General features: G+C 47.0%; 2 protein-coding genes, 4 non-coding genes and 1 pseudogene across 6 annotated transcripts in view; 5 read left to right on the forward strand and 2 right to left on the reverse strand.

Annotated features, from left to right (window-relative positions):
• The window catches only part of LOC137316688 (zinc finger protein 585A-like), a 188,808-nt pseudogene that overhangs the window by 67,261 nt on the left and 100,180 nt on the right, over positions 1-21,367 (reverse strand).
• Positions 695-766, reverse strand: trnaa-cgc (transfer RNA alanine (anticodon CGC)). The gene has a single exon. It is a non-coding gene; the product is annotated as a tRNA-Ala (tRNA).
• Positions 2,523-2,594, forward strand: trnaa-ugc (transfer RNA alanine (anticodon UGC)). The gene has a single exon. It is a non-coding gene; the product is annotated as a tRNA-Ala (tRNA).
• Positions 4,211-4,282, forward strand: trnaa-cgc (transfer RNA alanine (anticodon CGC)). Its single transcript has one exon. It is a non-coding gene; the product is annotated as a tRNA-Ala (tRNA).
• On the forward strand, positions 4,748-4,819 carry trnaa-ugc (transfer RNA alanine (anticodon UGC)). Its single transcript has one exon. It is a non-coding gene; the product is annotated as a tRNA-Ala (tRNA).
• LOC137316793 (zinc finger protein 850-like) overlaps positions 8,146-21,367 on the forward strand; it is a 512,000-nt gene continuing 498,778 nt past the window's right edge. Inside the window, exons 1-2 of the mRNA XM_067980634.1 lie at positions 8,146-8,359; positions 8,723-8,806. The gene's annotated coding sequence lies outside the window, so the exon portion shown is untranslated. The remainder of the gene's footprint in view (positions 8,360-8,722; positions 8,807-21,367) is intronic.
• On the forward strand, positions 14,852-15,293 carry LOC137316808 (histone H2A-like). The gene has a single exon (XM_067980658.1). The coding sequence runs from the start codon at positions 14,904-14,906 to the stop codon at positions 15,291-15,293; it is 390 nt and encodes a 129-aa protein (XP_067836759.1). The 5' UTR covers positions 14,852-14,903.

Genomic DNA, 21,367 nt, shown 5'->3' on the forward strand with positions numbered 1-21,367 from the left:
GGAATGTGTGACGGTGCAATGTCCAGCGAGCAGTTGGAAGAACAGCGACCTGAAACAAAAGTGCTGGTCGGCACAGCCCCAGGAGACTCACCTCTCCCCCAGACTTTCTTCGCAACGCTCCCTTTCTCATTTCTCTGAGTGACGAGACCTGGTTTCTTCTGTTTACCCAGCGGGTACGGTATTATTGTGGTTAGTTTACTGGACTGGTAATCCAGAGGCCTGGACTAATAATCCCGCCACGGCAGCTGGGGAATTCAATTTCAATTAATTAAAAATTGAATTAATTGAATACAATCTGGAATTAAAATACTAGTATCAGGTCCGCAGACCTCAGGTATCTCCTATGCTTAAAAGAGGAAATGCTTTTCAGCAGAGTAAATCCTCGGGTAGCCTAAGGAAAGTGAGGCACTCAGTCCTTTCACACTTGGTTAGAGGTCGTTATTATCTGGTGTTGGAGCTCAGTGATAAACCGCATGCTTCGCGTGTATGAGGTCTCAGTTTCTATGCCCAAGCACTTTACCTTTTGAATTCTGGTCAGTCGGCGGCTGTTATGAGCTGAGCTGCTGAAGGGACCGTGAGATGAAGTCCTGCTCCGGGACAATTGAATGTTTGTGGAGTCTCAGAAGTTGGAACTCACTGCGCTCAGAAAGCGAAATTCGCCTTTCCGTGCGTAATTCTGATGAAAAAATATTTTTGGAGAAGCTGGGGATTGAACCCAGGACCTCATACATGCGAAGCATGCGCTCTACCACTGAGCTACATCCCCAAATAAAATTAATAGCTACCCAAGGAAAGAAGAACTGATCGTTCTCATTTTATGAGCCCGTCCAAGGTGGGTCTGCCACTTGATAGATTATTTGCAGATTCAAAGATTGGGGCGGAGCAGGGAACAGGCGTTTCGACTACACAGAGGTAAGAATAGTCTGGATGTCAGGCGGTTCTTCATTTCCCAGAGAGTAGTGAGACTCTGGAATGCATTGCCGGCTGGTGTGGTGGGTGCTGACTCTCTCTCTGCCTTCTCGAGGGATCTGGATCTGTTCTTGACTGGGACAGAGATCGCATCATATCGAAGGTTAGTGGTTTTACTGTTCACCGACACATGGCCACTGTCATGTCCTGGACTGGTTTCAATCGCCTGAAGATGTCGGGAAGGAACTTTCCAAAAATTGGGCCTGTATTTTTTTCTGGTTTGTAATCGCTCCCAGGAGATTACATGTTTCCGGTGGGTGGAGCGGGTGGTGTCGGTCGGAAGTGTCCAGTCACGATGCTCCGGGCATGTGGGACAGGATTGATGAACCAGCTGGTCTTTTCCTGACCATCATGTCCGTCAGTAACCTCAGCTCGTCAAGGTGTTTTTTGTGAAGTGATCTTTAAACACAAACTCACACCTGGCCGTCTCTAGTGAAATGAGACTCAATGCTGTTCGTGCCTCACCTTGCCCTCCTCTGAAGCTGGAGGACTCGAAATATTCTTGCCGGCCTCTGCTACAATGTGCCTGAGCATTTCTGGTCCCGTCCAACCGTAAGCAAAGTGACTGATAACGGGAGCGTTCCAAAAATGCGCCCTGAAATGGGAAGGGTGGTTACAGCACAGTTCAAGGAGTCTCTCCCCACTTTCCCGGCCTTTCTTCTCAACTCCCCCTTTCTCATTAGACTAAGTGCCGAGGCCTGGTTTCTTCCGTTCACCCACAGTTGTATCAGGTTCGCATACTTCATCTTTAATTGACTGGTTGGAGCAGAAAACTAGATGATTTTAAGCCCAGTATACAAAGTGTCAGCACCCACCACACCAACCGGCAATGCATTCCAGAGACTCGCGACACTCTGGGAAATGAATCTCTCTGCCTAATATCCAGACTGTTCTTACTTCTGTGTGGTCCAAATGCCTGTTCCCTGCTCCTCCCGAATCTGTGCAACTGGAAACAATCGATCACCTGGCAGACCCAACTTGGGTGGTCTCATAAAATGAGGACAATCAGTTCTTCTTTCCTTGGGTAGCTATTGATTTTATCTGGGGATGTAGTTTCGTGGTAGAGCGCATGTTTCGTATGTATGAGGTCCTGGATTCAATCCCCAGCATCTCCAAAAATATTTTTCATCAGAATTACGCTTCGCGTTCCAACTTCTGAGGCTCCACAAGCATGAAATTGTCCCGGAACAGGATTTCATCTCACGTTCCCCTCAGCAGCTCAGCTCAGAGCAGCCGCCGACTGACCGGAATGTGTGAAAGTGCAATGCAGAGCGAGCAGTCCCACCTCTTGTTTGACGCTGTGTCATTCATCCATCTCACTTTATGATTCAGAGGTTGGATGTCCGCCTCGTCACTGACTATTGGCAATTGTATTTTTTTTATTTCCGCTGACTTTTTTTTTGGAAAGTTCAAAGTAAAGAGGAGCAGAAACCCCGTGAACTGAAGCAGAGGTTGAACATTGTGAGCACGTGGTATGACTGAGCATCTCGTTGTCCGGGGAGATGGTGCGGAAATCTCAATTGTTTATTCTAAAGTGAAGCTAGTTTGGCTGTGGGGATATAGCTCAGTGGTAGAGCGCATGCTTTGCATATATGAGGTCTCGGGTTCAATCCCCGGCATCTCCAAACGCTTTATGTTTCGAATTTTGAAAAGACCCTCTTGTCCTCACCTCACCTTCACACACAAGGACAGGAAAGGGTTTCTTTCCCTCGAGAAAAACCGAACGCTCTGCACACGGTAAAATTCAACGGAAGCACGCACGCGCCTTTGAAATGGCTCCCATCCCGGGGCTGGAGAGCGGGCCCAGTCATAATAACAGAGAAAATAGGATCACGAGTCGGACATTCGGCCCTTCGAGCCTGCTCCGCCGTTAGATATGATCATGGCTGAACCTCTATCTCAATACCCCATATTCCCGCTCTCTCTCAATACCCCTTGATGCCTTCTGCGTCTGGAAATCTATCTATCGCCTTCTTAAATATATTCAGTGACTTGGCCTCCACAGCCTTCTGTGGTAGAGAATTCCACAGGTTCACCACCCTCTGAGTGAAAAAATAGATTAGTCCCAGTTTCACAGATCGGGGAGGAGCAGCGGACGGGCGTTCAGACGACACAGAGGTAGGAATAGTCTGGATGTTCGGCGGTTCGTATTTTCCCAGAGAGTACTGAGTCTCTGGAATGCATTGCCGGCTGGTGTGGTGGGTGCTGACTGTCTTTTTGCCTTCTGGATGGATCTGGACCAGTTCTTGACTGAGGCAGTGATCGCATCATATAGAAGGTGAGTGGTTTTACAGTTAACCTACACATGGTCAGTGTGATCCACTGAACTCGATTCGATCGCCTGAAGGAGTCGGGGAGGAATTTCCCAGAATTGCCCCTCCTTATTGGCGCTGGATTTGTTTCTAGTTTGTCGCCGCTCCCAGGAGATTACATGTTTCCGGTGGGTGGGGCGGGTGGTGTCGGTAGGAAGTGTCTGGTCACGATGCTCCAGGCATGTGGGGCAGGATTGATGAACCGACTGGTCTTTTCCTGACCATCATGTCCGTCTGTAGCCCCAGATCCTCAAGGTGTTTTCAGTGAAGTGATCTTTCAACACAAAACCACACCTGGGACAAGTCCTGCATCCGTCGACAGTGAAATTATCCTCAATGCTGTCTGTGTCGCACCTTACCCTGCTCTGAAGCTCAGGGTCTCGAAATATTCTTGCCGGCCTCTGCCACAATGTGCCTGAGGATTTCTAGTCCCGTCCAACCGTAAGCAAAGTGACTGATAACGGGAGCGTTCGAAAAATGCGCCCTGAAATAGTAAGGATGGTGACAGCACAGCCAAAGGAGTCTCTCCCCCTCTCCCAGCCTTTCTTCTCAACTCCCCCTTTCTCATTAGACTAAGTGCCGAGGCCTGGTTTCTTCCGTTCACCCACAGTTGTATCAGGTCCGCATACTTCACCTGAAAGTGTCTGGTAGCATCAGAAAACGAGACGATTTTAAGACAAGTCTAAAAAGTGTCAGCACCCACCAGACCAGCCGGCAATGCATTCCAGAGACTCACTACACTCTGGGAAATAAAGAACCGCCCAACATCCAGACTATTCTTCCCTCTGTGTCGTCTGAACGCCTGTTCCCCGCTCCTCCCCAATCTTTGAAACTGGAAATAATCTTTCACGTGGCAGACCCACCATGGGTGGTCTCATAAAATGAGGATAATCCGTTCTTCTTTCCTTGGGTAGCGATTTATTTCATCTGGGGATGTAGCTCAGTGGTAGAGCGCATGCTTCGCATGTATGAGGTCCTGGGTTCAATCCCCAGCATCTCCATAAAAATTTTTCATCAGAATCACGCACGGAAAGGCGAATCGCGCTTTCTGAGCGCAGCGAGTTCCAACTTTTGAGGCTCCACAAACATTAAATTGTCCCGGAGCAGGACTTCATCTCACGGTCCCCTCAGCAGCTCAGCTCACGGTCGCCGCCGGTTGACCAGAATGTGTGACGGTGCAATGCCGAGCGAGCAGTCCCAGCTCTTGTTTGACGAAGTGTCATTCATCCATCTCACTTCATGATTCAGAGATTGGATGTCCGCCTCGTCACGGACTATTGGCGATTTTTTTTTTTTATTTCCACTGACTTTTTTTGGAAAGTTCAAAGTAAAGAGGAGCAGAAACCCCGTGAACTGAAGCAGAGGTTGAACATTGTGAGCACGTGGAACGACTGGGCATCGTGTTCTCCGGGAGAGACAGAGCGGAAAGCCCACTTTTTATTCTAAAGTGGAGGGGCTTTCTTCGTGGGGGTGTAGCTCAGTGGATGAGCGCATGCTTTGCATGTATGAGGTCCCGGGTTTAATCCCCGGCATCTCCAAACGCTTTATGTTTCGAATTTTGAAAAGACCCTCTTGTCCTCACATCACCTTCACACACAAGGACAGGAAAGGGTTTCTTCACCTCGAGAAAAACCGTGGGTGGCTCTGAGAAGAGCCGTTGGGTTCAGATGGTCACAAGTTGCACTTAATTTTTTATTTCCTTTTGCCCGCTGCTTTCTTCGGCTTTGCTGACTTCGGCTTGGGCTTGGCCCTCGGTTTTTCCACCTTCTTCGCCTTCGCCTTCACTGTCTTGGGGGTCTTGGGCTTCTTCGCCGCCGCTTTCTTCTTAATTGGTGATTTCGCCGCCTTTTTCGTGGTCGATTTCTTAACCGCTGGTTTCTTGGCCGTTAATTTCTTGCCGGCTGTTTTTTTGGCCGCTGGTTTCTTTCCGGGAGATTTCTTGGTCACTTGTTTCTTCACCTTCTTCACCACTTTTGCCTGGGTTTCCTTCTTAGCGACTCTGAAGGAGCCCGAGGCGCCCGTGCCCTTGATCTGCACCAGGGAGCCTTTTTCCACATTTCTCTTGATACTTAATTTGATCTGGGACCGGAGCTTCTCCACATCCAGGCCTTTGGTAGCCAGAACCTTCTTTATCGCGGCCAGGGATATCCCCTTGCGATCCTTGCAATCCGCCACAATCTTAAGGATCTGTTCTCCCAACGGGGGACCGGTGGACTTGGGTCTGGGAACCGCCTTCTTCTTCTTGGGAGCCTTGGGTGGAGCGGCGGCGGCGGCAGGAGGTGCCGTTTCGGCGGCTGCAGTGTCTGTCATGTCCGGGACTCTGTCGAAAATCTCTCTGACAGTCAGAGCTGGGGCAGAAATGAAACGAGAGGCGGCGGCACAGAGCAACTTAAAGGCACAGAGCGGACGGGGCGGAGACATCCTGCTGTCAGCTCCCGGCCCCTCCAGCCTCTCTGTGTTTCTCTCTCCTCTTAAACTCCCAGATTCCAATTCAAATCGGGCACTCCAGAGTCCCAGACTAGCCCCTTCCTATCTCTAACACCGGTATGTTTGCTGTCGATAAACTTTCACCGGAATTAAAAGCACCAGTTTCGATTTAAACCCGTTTCATTGCTGCACTGATCGCGCTCTCTCACCCGATCGCTGACATGATCTTCGTTTTTCGGCTGAAATCTTGAATTGATCTGAAACTTTACCTTAAATTTCCACTTCGGAGCTCGGCAGGGGAGGAAGGCGATCCTTTGACAGGGATTTTTTTTAAATTTTACTCAAAATAGACTTGGAAATCCGGCGATGAGACCAGTCAGACAAACACAGTGACATTAATCTAACCCGCCCGCCCCTTTAACACACTCTCTCTGACACAATGTTCACATCTTCACATTCACAGGACAAACTGTTCGCCAGATTGACAATTCCCGGGACAGGCTTTCCTCCCCGCTCGGCCTGTGCTGCAGATTCTCGGGGGTTAGTTGTCGTTTCCCAGCTCAGTAACTGTTAAACACTCTGAGGCCAGCGCTCCTCACAGTGTCTGGTCCCCAGATTCAGGGACAGGAGACAATCACAGCTGTGGATGTGATAATCCATATCTGGTTTTACATGATTATATTATTCACACTCAGCAATATGTTTGGTTGAGACGATAATACAAATTATCCGCTCTGGGCTCCTCCAGTCTCTCTGTCTTTCTCTCCCTCCTCCTAAACTGACTGACAGACAAAAGTAACTGGTGTCCTATCCGTCCCATTCTCAACACCCAGAGACGGCCAGTTGCTGAATAAATTCAACATTCACTGGCAGTCCAGTGTCAGACAGTTACAGGCTGTTTCTCTCCACCTTTCCTTACTGGACTGGAGACTGATAAATGAACCGTCAGACCGGCTCATACATAATAGAAGGGACAGTGACCGTCTCACCAACAGCACCGGAGGTCTGTTCACAGACACAGAATCAGTCTTTACCTTCCAACAGGGTGTTCATATTACGCTCAATAACACTATCCCGCTTTCATGTACAGCGCTAGAGATAGAGAAATACAGACGGACAGATAAAGAGACAGACAGAGACAGGCACACAGACAAAGTATCATTCTCACACTTCCTCTCAGTGTGTCCGTTTCACACTCAGCAAACAGTATCCCACCTTCGTGTACAGCGCCAGAGAGATACAGACAGTCAGAGTATCAGCCATACGCTTCCCATCAGTGTCTCTGTATCACGCTCAGCAGCAGTATTCCACCTTCATATGTTGTACAAAAGAGAGAGAGAAACTGACCTGCAATGTCCCGTTTTCACCCAGTAACAAATTGGAAAATTCTCCATTCCAATTGCCATTCCATGCTGGAGTGACAGATGATGCAGTCTCATCTCTCACTGATATTATTTCAGAGACAGACACATTATTAATCCCACTCTCAGGGACAGTGTCACGCATTTAACCCTCTCTTGCGTGTTGTACCCTCTGCAATTTTGCAGCTCAGGGCCCTTCTCTATTTCTCTCAGTGACCGTGAGTTTCATTCCGATTGAAATAAACTGGGACTGTTGCCGTCAGATATTAATCCTACACGGTCCCAGCAAATACAACGACTCCCACTTTCCTCCCATGTTTCTCCAGGATTGGTTCGAGGAATCCGTCCTCCAGTTACGGAGTCACAAGTTTCTTTATCAGTAAAGGGACCAAGAATGAACAGAACCAATTGGCTCATTTCAGAGCCGCCCACTTTATCTCTGAAAGACTCTTTTCCATCAAAAGATACCGAGAGAAACAGCAGGGATGGAAACATCTAGTTTAATAGTTAGAGATTGTAAAGTCAGTCTGGATTCCAGCATTAGGCACTGGTGGAATCCCATCTGTTTTCCATTCTGGTGCCTGTTCCTGCACTGCCTGTGGACCCCATTCCCTCTGACCTTTCCCCCAGACCCACTTCCTTTGCTCAGACTCTGAAAAATTCCAATTGGGGAAAGTTTCCATCGATTTTTGTATTGGGAATTAAACCAGATATCTGCGCATGCGTGACTCAGCCCCGCCCCCTGCGCTGACACGTGGGGTGCAGAAGAGCGCATGCGCGCTGCCCTCCCCCAGCTCGGCCTGTGGGCGCCATTCCCTCAGTGAGCGGAAGAAGATGGTTTAAAACAGCCGGGAATGGAGAGATCACGGCCCCCGGGGGAAGGGAGCAAAGAGCAGCCTCGTTACAGCAGCTCATCGCTTCGGGACCGTGTCCGCAGATGGGCTCAGAGATCGGCATTGAGTCCGGGGGAAGGTCAGGGGGAGTCCGGGGGCTGTTTGTAAGAGGCGGAGTGGATCAGGAACTGGTCCCGGAACATGGAGTGAGCGGGGGAAGGGAGAGGTCATTCTCGGGCTGTGTGTGAACAGGGTGTGTCCAGGGTAAGGGGGACAGAATGGGAAGAACCTGCTATTTAAAATCATTGCTGCTTTCTCTCCCCAAACCAGTAGTGAATGTTCCTGGTTTAGTTCCAGTCTCACCCTGTTTATTGTTATTGGACAGTGAAGACTGGAAACAGAGCTGGACAGTGAGGATGTGGGGAGTTATACAAAGAGCATCTATTGCAGGCATCAGGTGAGAAGTGTGAAGGACACATTTTAAACAACTGCTGTTATATTTCTATTGAACGGTTATTCCCCTGGGAGAGGGAATTAGAATCCTGACCTGCACAAAGGTCCCTGCCCCATCGGGTAGTCCCATTGATGGATCAGTGCAGGGGTTGGATTGAGTCTGGATGTCAATAATTATTGTAAAACAGCCCAACACACCTGGTGTGCAGAAGCTGAGTGCTGCAGTCCTGCAGTGGAGTCAGACACTGACACTGTTTGTATGGCTGGTTTTCATAATGATCATTCACAGCGATATTAAACTGATCACTTTTGTATTTTCTACCTCACTGGTTCTGGAGTTAAAACAGTTACTTTTTTCTTCTGACAGAAAAATACTTGAAGGGCCAAGAATCAATGTGATGCTTCCTGCACCCGAGGCACAAGGAACAGTGCAGCCAGCTCCTCACACACAGTAAGTACGTTATCATTCAGAGAGACACAGACAGGTCATCAGTTCCACATTCTCAGACAGCAGAAGTACTCAGTCCCAAACTGATCCCAAGATCCGGAGACACATTTTCAATCCAACAGGGAAACAGAGCAGGTGAGGCAGACGCTGTTTCCATTTCACCCTCACTCAGTTCCACTGAGAGGGAGATACTAAAATCCCAGTCCAAAGTCATGCTTTAAGATTGTCAATCCCACAGTAGGTTAACAGTAGCTACGAATTAAATATCAGATAGAAATCACACATGGTGCCCGATTGAAAGGTAGAGAATGAATTATAATAATATAACCGGAGATTCAAATTGAATACGCGACCAGAACTCTCTCACACATGTGAGTTTAATACATGCAGTATCCATTCGAATAGTGCAGCATGAGATACAAATTGCATACAGGTCCAAAACTCTCATACAGTGTCAGATTGAGAAATGCTGTGACAGCGTCACATGAGAAACAAATTAGATACCAGTTTATAATACACTCATAGTATGAGATTTAAAGATACAGTATCAATTCTATTCGTGCAGACTGAGATAGACATTACACAGCAGTCCAAAAATGTCACCATATCAGTTTGAAAGATACATTATCATTCAAATTTGTGTTCACAGAGATACAGAATTAATCATAGCCCAAAAAGCACACACAAGTTATCTGTTTAAAAATCTCCAGCATCAAATCCTAAAGTGCATCCATATTTACCAATTAAGTAATGAGAAAAACTATTTAAACATTAAGATAGTAAAGCTACAGTATGGAACGCAATAATATAAACTGAGAGAATAATTATACACAGACACAAAATGAATCCCACACTCGCATACCGTACCAGAGACTGACACGTGCAGATGGAATCCCAGACTCTCACACAGTACCAGACACTGACAGATACCGAGTTCATCCCACACTCTCATAAAGCACTAGAGACTGACAGGAAAAGTATTAATCCCACACTCACACAAGCTACCTGAGACTGAGAGATACAGAATGAATCCCAAATGAACATACAGTATGAGAAACTGCATATATGGAAATAATTCAACAAACACACAGTACTAGGGAAGGTATATGCAGAGTGAATCCCACACACAGCACGAGAGAAGGTATATACAGAGTGAGTCCCACACACAGTACTGGAGAAGGTATATACAGAGTGAATCCCACACACAGTACTGGAGAAGGTACATACAGAGTGAATCCCACACACAGTACTGGAGAAGGTATATACAGAGTGAATCCCACACACAGTACTGGAGAAGGTATATACAGAGTGAATCCCACACACAGTACTGGAGAAGGTATATACAGAGTGAATCCCACACACAGAACTAGAGAAGGTATATACAGAGTGAATCCCACACACAGTACTAGAGAATGTATATACAGAGTGAATCCCACACACAGAACTAGAGAAGGTATATACAGAGTGAATCCCACACACAGTACTAGAGAATGTATATACAGAGTGAATCCCACACACAGAACTAGAGAAGGTATATACAGAGTGAATCCCACACACAGTACTAGAGAAGGTATATACAGAGTGAATCCCACACACAGTACTAGAGAAGGTATATACAGAGTGAATCCCACACACAGTACTAGAGAAGGTATATACAGAGTGAATCCCACACACAGTACTAGAGAATGTATATACAGAGTGAATCCCACACACAGTACTAAAGAAGGTATATACAGAGTGAGTCCCACACACAGTACTAGAGAAGGTATATACAGAGTGAATCCCACACACAGTACTAGAGAAGGTATATACAGAGTGAATCCCACACACAGTACTGGAGAAGGTATATACAGAGTGAATCCCACAATCACATAGAGTACGAGATTGTGACAGGTACAGAATCTATCCCACACTCACACACAGTACCAGAGACTGAGAGATCCCAAATGAATCTCACAGTCACCTACATTAGTACAGGCTGAGTTACACATAACATACCAGTCCAAAAATCTCATAGTGTCAGATTGAAAGATACAGTATCAATTCGATTGGTGCAGACTGATCTACACTTTATGAACAACTACAAAAAACTGATACAGATTCAGACTCAGATATACAGTATTCCATTCATGCAGACTGAGCTACACATTATATATAAGTTCAAAAATGTCACCATATCAGTTTGGAAGAGACACTAAATCTCAATTGTGATCCCATCAATACAGATTTAATAGAAGTCCAAAAAGTGGCCACATTATCTGATTATAACCTACCGCATTACATTTTAAAGTGTATCAGTATCTACCAATAAAAGACTGGGAAAAATATTCATACATTAAGGGATTAAAAATAAAGTTTTGAACGCCATACTATAAATGGAGATAAAATTTACATAATGATAATGAATGAATCTCACACTCAGATACAGTGCCAGAGACTGACATATACAATGAATCCCACTCACACTCAATGATGCTCACACAATGTACCAGTGACTGACAAATCTAGAATAAATTACCACACTCACACACTGTAGCACAGATTGACAGATACAGAATTTATATCACTCACATACAATATCATAAATTCATAGATACGGAATGAATGTCTCACTCACATACATCACCATAGATTGACAGAAACAGAAAAAAACCCTCTCACACACACACAGAACCAGAGACTGACAGATGTAGCATGATTCCAAATTCACACACAGTTCCAGAGACTGACAGGAACAGAATGAATCCCACACTCACAGACAGTACCAGAGACTGACAGGAACAGAATGAATCCCACACTCACACACAGTACCAGAGACTGACAGGAACAGAATGAATTCCACACTCACAAACAGTACCAGAGATTGATAGACACAGAATGAATCCCACATTCACACACAGTACCAGAGACTGACAGTTACACAATGATTCGCACACACACACACACACACACACAGTACCAGAGAGTGACAGGTACAGAATGAATTCCACACACAGTACCAGAGAATGACAGATACAGAATGAATCCCACACTCACACACAATACCAGAGACTGAGAGATACAGAATTAATCACACACTCACACAAAGTACCACCGATTGACAGATACAAAACGAATCTCAGATTCATGTTACTGCAGACTGAGTTACACATCAGATACCAGTCCAAAAATCTCAGTGTCAGATTGAAAGATGGAGTATCAATTCCATTCGTGCAGACTGAGCTACATATTATATAAATTTCTAAATACTCATCCAATATTATACTGAAACATACAGTATCAATACCATTGGTACAGACTGAGCTATACATTACATACCAGTCCAAATCATCAAGGAATATCAAATGAAATATTAAATTATTCGACAGACACATTAATAAAACAGGGAAAATCAGAATAGCTTGAGTGCCACAAGGGGATGCACAAAACAAACTCACAGGTCACGTCAGTGAAATGCCAGAAATATTAAATGATAACTTTGCCTCAGTATTGACCCGGGAGATTAACAGGGTGAACATGATATTGGAGGAAGAGGTCAATAAAGAAATCAAGACATTTAAGTTGAAAGGGTGGTTAAACTCCTGGTCCAGATGGATTGCTTCTGCACATATTAAATGAAGCAAAGGAAGAGATAGCAGAGGCACTGTTACATATATAGAAAAAATCATCACAAAAAGGAATAGTGCCAGAGGACTGGATGACAGTTAATGTGATTCTTATATTTTAAAACAGGAGATAGAACAAATCCAGGGAACTATAGACCAGTTAACTAAAGGTCGGTGGTAGGAATGATCATGGAATCCTTTACTCAATGATGCAATAGAAAAACATCTAGAAACCGAAAATATAATAAAGAATAGTCAGCACGGATTTCAGAAAGGGACAGTTTAACAGAAGGTTTGACAGTTTAAATTACAGTTCAACATAACTTATCTGCTTTTCAATTCTATTCCTCCAGAAATAAACCCCAGTGCTGTGTTTGCTTTCTGTGGCCTCATCAACCTGTGTTGCTACTTTTAATGATTTGTCAATCTGTACCCCTAAATCCCTTTGCTCTTCTACCCCATTTAAACTCTTATTTTCCAAGCAGTATGTGGCCTCCTTATTCCCCCGAGCAAAATGAACCACCTCACACCTTTCCATATGGAAATTCAATGGCCATTTACACCGCCTTTCAGCAAGCTTATTAAATCTTCTTGTATTTTGTTGCATTCTTCCTCAGTATAGGCAATACCCCCAAAATTAATTACAAGCATTTAACACAGCATTACAACTAACGTTTGTTCGAACAAAATGTTTTCCATTCCCAGTTTTTCTAAACCCCACCCGTGCAATATAATGTGAAGAATGAGTTTATCTTCTGTCCCTCTCTCATCTGTAAACTTCAATGACCCGGGGTTTGGGGACATCTACTGGCCGGAAGCAGAACTGCAACAGTTCGGAACAAATTGCTGAAACCGGACAATGTGCAGTGTGAGCGTGTTTGTGATTGGTGGCAGGTATTAAATCTGATTGGATATTTGAAGAATCCAATCAGAGAGTTACAGCTAATAATTATTGTGACCTCACTCCCAATGACCCAATCACAATCATTGCCTTCCCCCATCCCTCATTACCATAGGGCTGTGCGGCTGCCTATTTAATCCGAGCTCGGAGCGGATTTGGGTCATTTCTGGGTCTGAAATTGAGTTTGAAAATGCCTGAGGACAAGAAAGCAGCTCCCAAGAAGGGCGCCAAGAAAACCTTGAATAAAGCACCAGCCAAGGGCGGCAAGAAGCGGAGAAAGTCGAGGAAGGAGAGTTACTCCATCTACGTCTACAAAGTGATGAAGCAGGTTCACCCCGACACCGGCATCTCCTCCAAGGCCATGAGCATCATGAACTCCTTTGTGAACGATATTTTCGAGCGCATCGCGGGTGAAGCTTCCCGCCTGGCCCATTATAATAAACGGCACACCATCAGCTCCCGGGAGATCCAGACCGCCGTGCGCCTGCTGCTGCCTGGGGAACTGGCCAAGCACGCCGTGTCGGAAGGGACAAAGGCGGTGACCAAGTACACCAGCTCCAAGTAAAGCTCCACAATCTATTGGAAAAAATTAACACAAAGGCTCTTTTAAGAGCCACCCAAAGTCTCTCTGAAGACGCTGTAACGACACCTCTGCATGGAATCATTTTACTGTAGATAGTTTGATATTAACTGTCTCTCTATAACTCATGTGCTATTGTAATTTCTCTTCAAATCTGGAAGATTCTCATCATCACTGCCCGTTATAATCTGTGTGTCTCTGTTTTATTTGGTCCCAATAACCAAAAACGTCTCCATAATCCTCTCATTTCCAATCATATTCCGCCCTTTTCCCCGCGTCTGCACCTTCACAGCCGTTTTAAGGCGGTGGATTAGACTTCAGTCATTTTTTTCTCCTTTTCACGTTTGTTTGTTCATTATTCGGGAATATCACTTTCAGAAACGCAATCCTTTGTAAAGCAGCAACCCTGAAAGGGACTTCACACCGAGGACAGAATAGTCTAAAGGCTCTGTCACTGTTCGACTTCTTACACCAGGAGTCTCGGCTCCGGTTTCGATCGCGCTGCAGCTCCTGTGAACAGGGATCAATCCACAATCTGTGGTTTGTTACTTTTACAAAGATTGAGCTGGAATCTGTCCCGTTACAAAATGGGACTTTATTCCCGCCGGATTGAAAGCGAACGGTGAATGAAGCCGGATTTTAACCGGATTGTAAAAAATTCTGGAAGTTGTGACGGGAAATGTGGAATAACAGAGTGTAAGGAGAGAGATTTTTAAATCTTTGTCTTTACGCGACATTATTTACTAAATCCGCTTCTTGTGTTACAAATATATTGGCGGGCTTTTCAAATTTCAAAAAAACGGTTCAGTTCGGTATTTTCCGCGCTTTTCTCAATACCAGCTATTGATTGGTGAATAAAACAGCACTCTGATTGGGCTGTTCGGTGAACCAATGAGATTGAGAACAGATGCACCAATCACAATTGCCCCCACTGTACTCCTCCAGAAGGTATAAGAAGGGCGAGTGCGGGAGGATTTCTTCATTCTTTGTGAAAGTGTTTGTGAGATTGTGGAAATGTCTGGAAGAGGAAAAACCGGCGGTAAAGCTCGGGCCAAGGCCAAGTCTCGCTCATCCCGTGCTGGACTGCAGTTCCCTGTGGGCCGTGTTCACAGGCTCCTGCGAAAGGGGAACTACGCTGAACGTGTGGGTGCCGGAGCCCCGGTCTATCTGGCTGCTGTGCTCGAGTATCTGACGGCTGAAATCCTCGAGCTGGCCGGCAACGCGGCCCGGGACAACAAGAAGACCCGCATCATCCCCAGACACCTGCAGCTGGCCATCCGCAACGACGAGGAGCTCAACAAGCTGCTGGGACGGGTGACCATCGCTCAGGGCGGGGTGCTGCCTAATATCCAGGCCGTGCTGCTGCCGAAGAAAACCAGCACTGTGAGCTCCAAGAGCAAGTAAAGCGGCCAAGATTTAATCTGATAACCCAAAGGCTCTTTTCAGAGCCACCCACTGTATCTATGAAAGGGCTGGTTACTATCTGTCGGGTCAGGATTTAATTTCATAAGGACTTGATTCCGATTCTGGAAACGAACAATAATTTCTAAAATACAAATGATCCATATCGGTCTGTTGCAGTACTCGCTTCCGGACCGCAGATGTCGCCAACCTCCAATAGATTGAAATTTGCAGTTTGTCTGGTGAATGAGACAAAATACCGGAACCGTTAGAATTGTCAACTGGGCGGGTGGGATACAAAAATACCACAGTCGCTAATTATTAGTGTTCCGTCGTCGGATAACACTGGCTCAGTGTGTTATTTTACCCAGATTTGTACAACAGATGCTGACTAATGTGCTGTTCATTGTATCAGCGATTGCTGAATTAAGAATGTGAGTGAAATTTGTGTTTGGATGTGAGTGAGGTATTTATTCTGTCCATGTCTGTCTGAAATCAGCTGCCCCCCTTTATACATTTCCCATTTAAGCAAATTTCTCACGGCCCTGCCATTTCAACCCAGGAGATCACAGCTCTTTCCATCGCCGATTTGGTGGCTCTGAAAAGAGCCTTTGTTGCACTTGGTGCTGAAGCCGGGTCGGGTTTAGGCGCGCTCCCCGCGGATGCGGCGGGCCAGCTGGATGTCTTTGGGCATGATGGTGACTCGCTTGGCGTGGATGGCGCACAGGTTTGTGTCCTCAAACAGCCCCACCAGGTAAGCCTCGCTGGCCTCCTGCAGGGCCATGACGGCCGAGCTCTGGAAGCGCAGGTCTGTCTTGAAGTCCTGAGCGATCTCTCGCACCAGGCGCTGGAAGGGCAGTTTGCGGATCAGCAGCTCGGTGGATTTCTGGTAGCGGCGGATCTCCCTCAGAGCCACAGTGCCGGGTCTGTAGCGATGAGGCTTCTTCACTCCGCCCGTGGCTGGAGCGCTCTTCCGGGCCGCTTTCGTCGCCAACTGTTTGCGAGGAGCTTTCCCGCCGGTCGATTTGCGCGCTGTCTGCTTGGTCCTGGCCATTTTCCGAACAGATCTCAACACAACCTGAGACAGAGAGACTGTTAATACGTAGTGCGCTCTGGGGCCGCCTTTTAAACTGTCTAAGGCGATCCGCCCCTGGCCTGTGATTTGCTGACGTCCAACAACCTATCAGGGAGTGACCGTCCTGGGCCTGTGATTGGCAGGTTTGAACCGAGCTCTGACCCGAGCTCTGTCAGTCAGACCGAAACGGCGGGAGATATTGGGCCCCAATTGGCTGAGCTGAAATTAACCATCAATTTCAAAAAGCCCGCCAATTTCAGAGCGTAAAATAAGTTTCAAGAAAATCTAATTTCCCTCCAGCAATTTAAGAATCTCTCTCTTTATAATCTCCATTATTTCCTTCTCCTCAGCTCATATCTCAGGCTGTTTCACATTCCGGTTCATTCTCTGATCTGTCTGTAAACGGGCGGGAATAAAGCCCCGGTCATTGCTTTCCGGAACGGGACAAAGTCCAGCTTCAATTTCAATAATCCCGCCAGTTCCGGCCCGGTGAACCGCTCCTCAAAAAGAAACTTCACATCGAACTGATAATTGAATGAGGGTAGGAAATAAAGACCGAGCAGAGAGGACACAGCGGGAGAGGGAATGAGGAGGGATTTTACTCTGAGCGGAGAATGTAATGTCTGGGGAAAGAGTCTGTATCACCGCCTGTTCATTTATACCGTGAAACCGGGAATTCCGCTCCTTCTCTCGGGATGGCCGAGAATCCGGGCCGTTCTTTCTGATCTCCCTGTACCGAGTGTTGGGGAATCTCCCCATAATAATTAAATATCGGAAACTGATTCCCCATCCTGAGATCATTCCTCTCCCCGTTCCCAGGTCAGTGCTCTCTCTGTGAGGCGGTGGGTGGCTCTTGGAAGAGCCTTTGTTTTGTGTCCGGTTTGAAAGGGTCGAGTTGTTCAGCCGCCGAATCCATAGAGTGCGGCCCTGCCGTTTCAGAGCGTACACCACATCCATGGCAGTGACCGTCTTGCGCTTGGCGTGTTCAGTGTAAGTGACCGCGTCCCTGATCACATTCTCCAGGAAAACCTTCAGCACCCCGCGGGTTTCCTCGTGGATCAGACCCGAGATCCGCTTGACACCGCCACGGCGAGCCAGGCGGCGGATGGCTGGTTTGGTGATCCCCTGGATGTTATCACGAAGCACTTTACGGTGGCGCTTTGCTCCGCCTTTACCCAGTCCTTTGCCTCCTTTACCTCTGCCAGACATGATGAATTTTCACTCCAATCGCTGCTGACTGAATAGCGAACGTATGCTGATTCCGTTTTTATACAGCCTGCCGCGACCTGACTGAAACAGACACAGGGTGAGAGAGGGAGGGGAGGAGACTGAGTGAGATATTGAACAGGGAGGGGAGGAGAGAGTCAGAGTGACGGACAGAGCGGAGAGCGGCCTCTGATCTTCCAGCTCCACCTCCAGCTTTCTCCACCCGCCAATTTCAAACCGTTTCTCGATAATGGAACCGAAACACAGCGCTCCGCACAAACCCTGACAGACTCGGGCTTCATATTTAAGGATTCCCAGAAACCCGGAGCTTTTAAATAACCCCGTTACAATTAACAGTCAGTAATATTCCTGCCTAAATACAGTCCCTTCTCTCTCAAGTCAACCCGCCTCCTTCCATTTCAGTCCCAGACCCGATTCGATCTCCCCACACATCCCCTCCCAGACGGGTTCAGCAGTTTACAAACACTTTATTCCAGCTGATTTGGAGAATCTCATGTGTTGGGGTTTGAATTGTGATAGCGGCGGATCTCCGCCAGTTTTACCCTGTCACAGACTCGCGCCCTGAATCTGTGAGAAAAAATGAACTGGGACTGGAGCCGAACACACGCCAGTTCCAGTGAGGCCCGGCCCGGACATCCCATTCTCTCTATTTTATTTCAGACAGTGGGGGTGGGGCGGGGGATAGCGAATGTCAGCGAGTCACCAGGACCCTGGGTTTATTTGAAATGATTTCTATCTGAAATCTGAGCCCGGCCCCGGGACAGGAATCATCTGATTCCGGGATCAGCTCTTTTCTGAGAGACGTGGGTGGCTCTGAGAAGAGCCGTTGGGTTCAGATGGTCACAAGTTGCACTTGATTTTTTTACTTCTTTTTGCCCGCTGCTTTCTTGGGCTTTGCTGACTTCGGCTTGGGCTTGGCCCTCGGTTTTTCCACCTTCTTCGCCTTCGCCTTCACTGTCTTGGGGGTCTTGGGCTTCTTAGCCGCCGCTTTCTTCTTAATTGGTGATTTCGCCGCCTTTTTCGTGGTCGATTTCTTGACCGCTGGTTTCTTGGCCGTTAATTTCTTGACGGCTGTTTTTTTGGCCGCTGGTTTCTTTCCGGGAGATTTCTTGGTCACTTGTTTCTTCACCTTCTTTACCACTTTTGCCTGGGTTTCCTTCTTAGCGACTCTGAAGGAGCCCGAGGCGCCCGTGCCCTTGATCTGCACCAGGGAGCCTTTTTCCACATTTCTCTTGATACTTAATATGATCTGGGACCGGAGCTTCTCCACATCCAGGCCTTTGGTAGCCAGAACCTTCTTTATCGCGGCCAGGGATATCCCCTTGCGATCCTTGCAATCCCCCACAATCTTGAGGATCTGTTCTCCCAACGGGGGACCGGTGGTCTTGGGTCGGGGAACCGCCTTCTTCTTCTTGGGAACCTTGGGTGGAGCGGCGGCGGCAGGAGGAGCCGCTTCTGCGGCTGCAGTGTCTGTCATGTCCGGGAATCTGCAAAAAACTTCTCTGACAGTCAGAGCTGGGTCAGAAATGAAACGAGAGGCGGCGGCACAGAGCAACTTAAAGGCACAGAGCGGACGGGGCGGAGACACCCTGCTGTCAGCTCCCGGCCCCTCCAGCCTCTCTGTGTTTCTCTCTCCTCTTAAACTCCCCGATTCCAATTCAAATCGGACACTCCAGAGTCCCAGACTAGCCCCTTCCCATCTCTAACACCGGGATGTTTGCTGTCGATAAACTTTCACCGGAATTAAAAGCATCAGTTTCGATTTAAACCCGTTTCATTGCTGCACTGATCGCGCTCTCTCACCCGATCGCTGACATGATCTCCGTTTTTCGGCTGAAATCTTGAATTGATCTGAAACTTTACCTTAAATTTCCACTTCGGAGCTCGGCAGGGGAGGAGGGCAATCCTTTGACAGGGATTTTTTTAAAAAATTACTCCAAATAGACTTGGAAATCCGGCGATGAGACCGGCCACACAAACACAGTGACATTAATCTAACCCACCCGCCCCTTTAACACACTCTCTCTGACACAATGTTCACATCTTCACATTCACAGGACAAACTGTTCGCCAGATTGACAATTCCCGGGACAGGCTTTCCTCCCCGCTCGGCCTGTGCTGCAGATTCTCGGGGGTTAGTTGTCGTTTCCCAGCTCAGTAACTGTTAAACACTCTGAGGCCGGCGCTCCTCACAGTGTCTGGTCCCCAGATTCAGGGGCAGGAGCCAATCACAGCTGTGGATGTGATAATCCACACCTGGTTTTACATTATTATATTGTTCGACACAGAAATATGTTTGATTAAGATGAAAATACAAATTATCCGCTCTGGGCTCCTCCAATCTCTCTGTGTCTCTCTCTCCTCCGAAACTGACTGACAGACAATCGTAACTGGTGTCCTATCCGTCCCGTTCTCAATCCCCTGAGACGGCTAGTTACTGAATATATTCAACACTAACAGGCAGTCCAGTGTCAGACAGTTACAGGCTGTTTCTCTCCAACTTTCCTTACTGGACTGGAGACAGGTAAATGCACCGTCAGACCGGCGCATACATAATAGAAGGGACAGTGACCGTCTGACCAACAGAACCGGAGGTCTGTTCACAGACACAGAATGAGTCTTTACCTTACAACAGGGTATCTATATTACGCTCATTAACAGTATCCTGCTTTCATGTACATCACTGGAGAGAGAGAGAAAGACAGACCGACAGACAAACAGAGAGACATACACACAGACACAGTATCAGTCTCGCACTTCCTATCAGTATGTCCGTTTCACGCTCAGGAACAGTATCCCACCTTCATGTACAGCGCTAGAGACAGAGACACAGAGAGGCACAATATCAGTCTCACATTCCCACCAGTGTGTCCGTTTCACACTCAGAATGGGAAGAACCTGCTATTTAAAATCATTGCTGCTTTCTCCCCCCAAACCAATCGTGAATGTTCCTGGTTTAGTTCCAGTCTCACTCTGTGGTTGGACAGTGAAGAGTGGAAACAGAGCCGGACAGTAAGGATGTGGGGAGTTATACAAAGAGCATCTATTGCAGGCACCAGGTGAGAAGTGTGAAGGATACATTTTAAACAGCGGCTGTTGGGTTTCGGTTGAAAGGTTAGTCCCATGGGAGAGGGGATCAGAAACCTGACCTGCACAAAGGTCCCTGCCCTCTCACACTCACATACAGTTCCACGGACTGATAAATACAGAATGAATCCCACACTCACACACAGTACCAGAGAGTGAGAGATACAGAATGAATCCCACACTCACACACAGCACCAGAGACTGACAGATACAGAATGAATCCCACACTCATACACAGGACCTGAGACTGACAGATACAGAATTAATCCCACACTCACACACAGGACCAGAGACTGAGATTCAGAATTGCTGCTTTACTCGGTCATCATCCTTTGAATCTATTGGGGAAATTGAAAGAAAGTCAGTGAAACCGCCCCATTTTAATGTTTGTCTCTGTAGAATTTACGACCCAATAAAGTGAACACGGGTCTGGGGTCCGTTCAATGCCCCTTTTGCTTTGCTCTTGCTCTCATTCAGATTTACACCGTCCCCGGTTTTCACGTTAACAATCACTTTCAGGGCTAAGAATCAGAATTCAGTTCCTTCCTCTTTCTCACTGCGGAGCCAATCTCTGAAATAATTAATTACTGATATTAATATCCCGCATATTAGCAGCACGTTCCCGCAGTGTAACAATCCAGAATGAACGTCTTGGAGAAAATATGCTCATTTTAAGGCTTCGTCAATG

The sequence above is a fragment of the Heptranchias perlo genome, unplaced genomic scaffold (genome assembly GCF_035084215.1).
Source record: "Heptranchias perlo isolate sHepPer1 unplaced genomic scaffold, sHepPer1.hap1 HAP1_SCAFFOLD_60, whole genome shotgun sequence".
Taxonomy (NCBI): Eukaryota; Metazoa; Chordata; class Chondrichthyes; order Hexanchiformes; family Hexanchidae; genus Heptranchias; species Heptranchias perlo.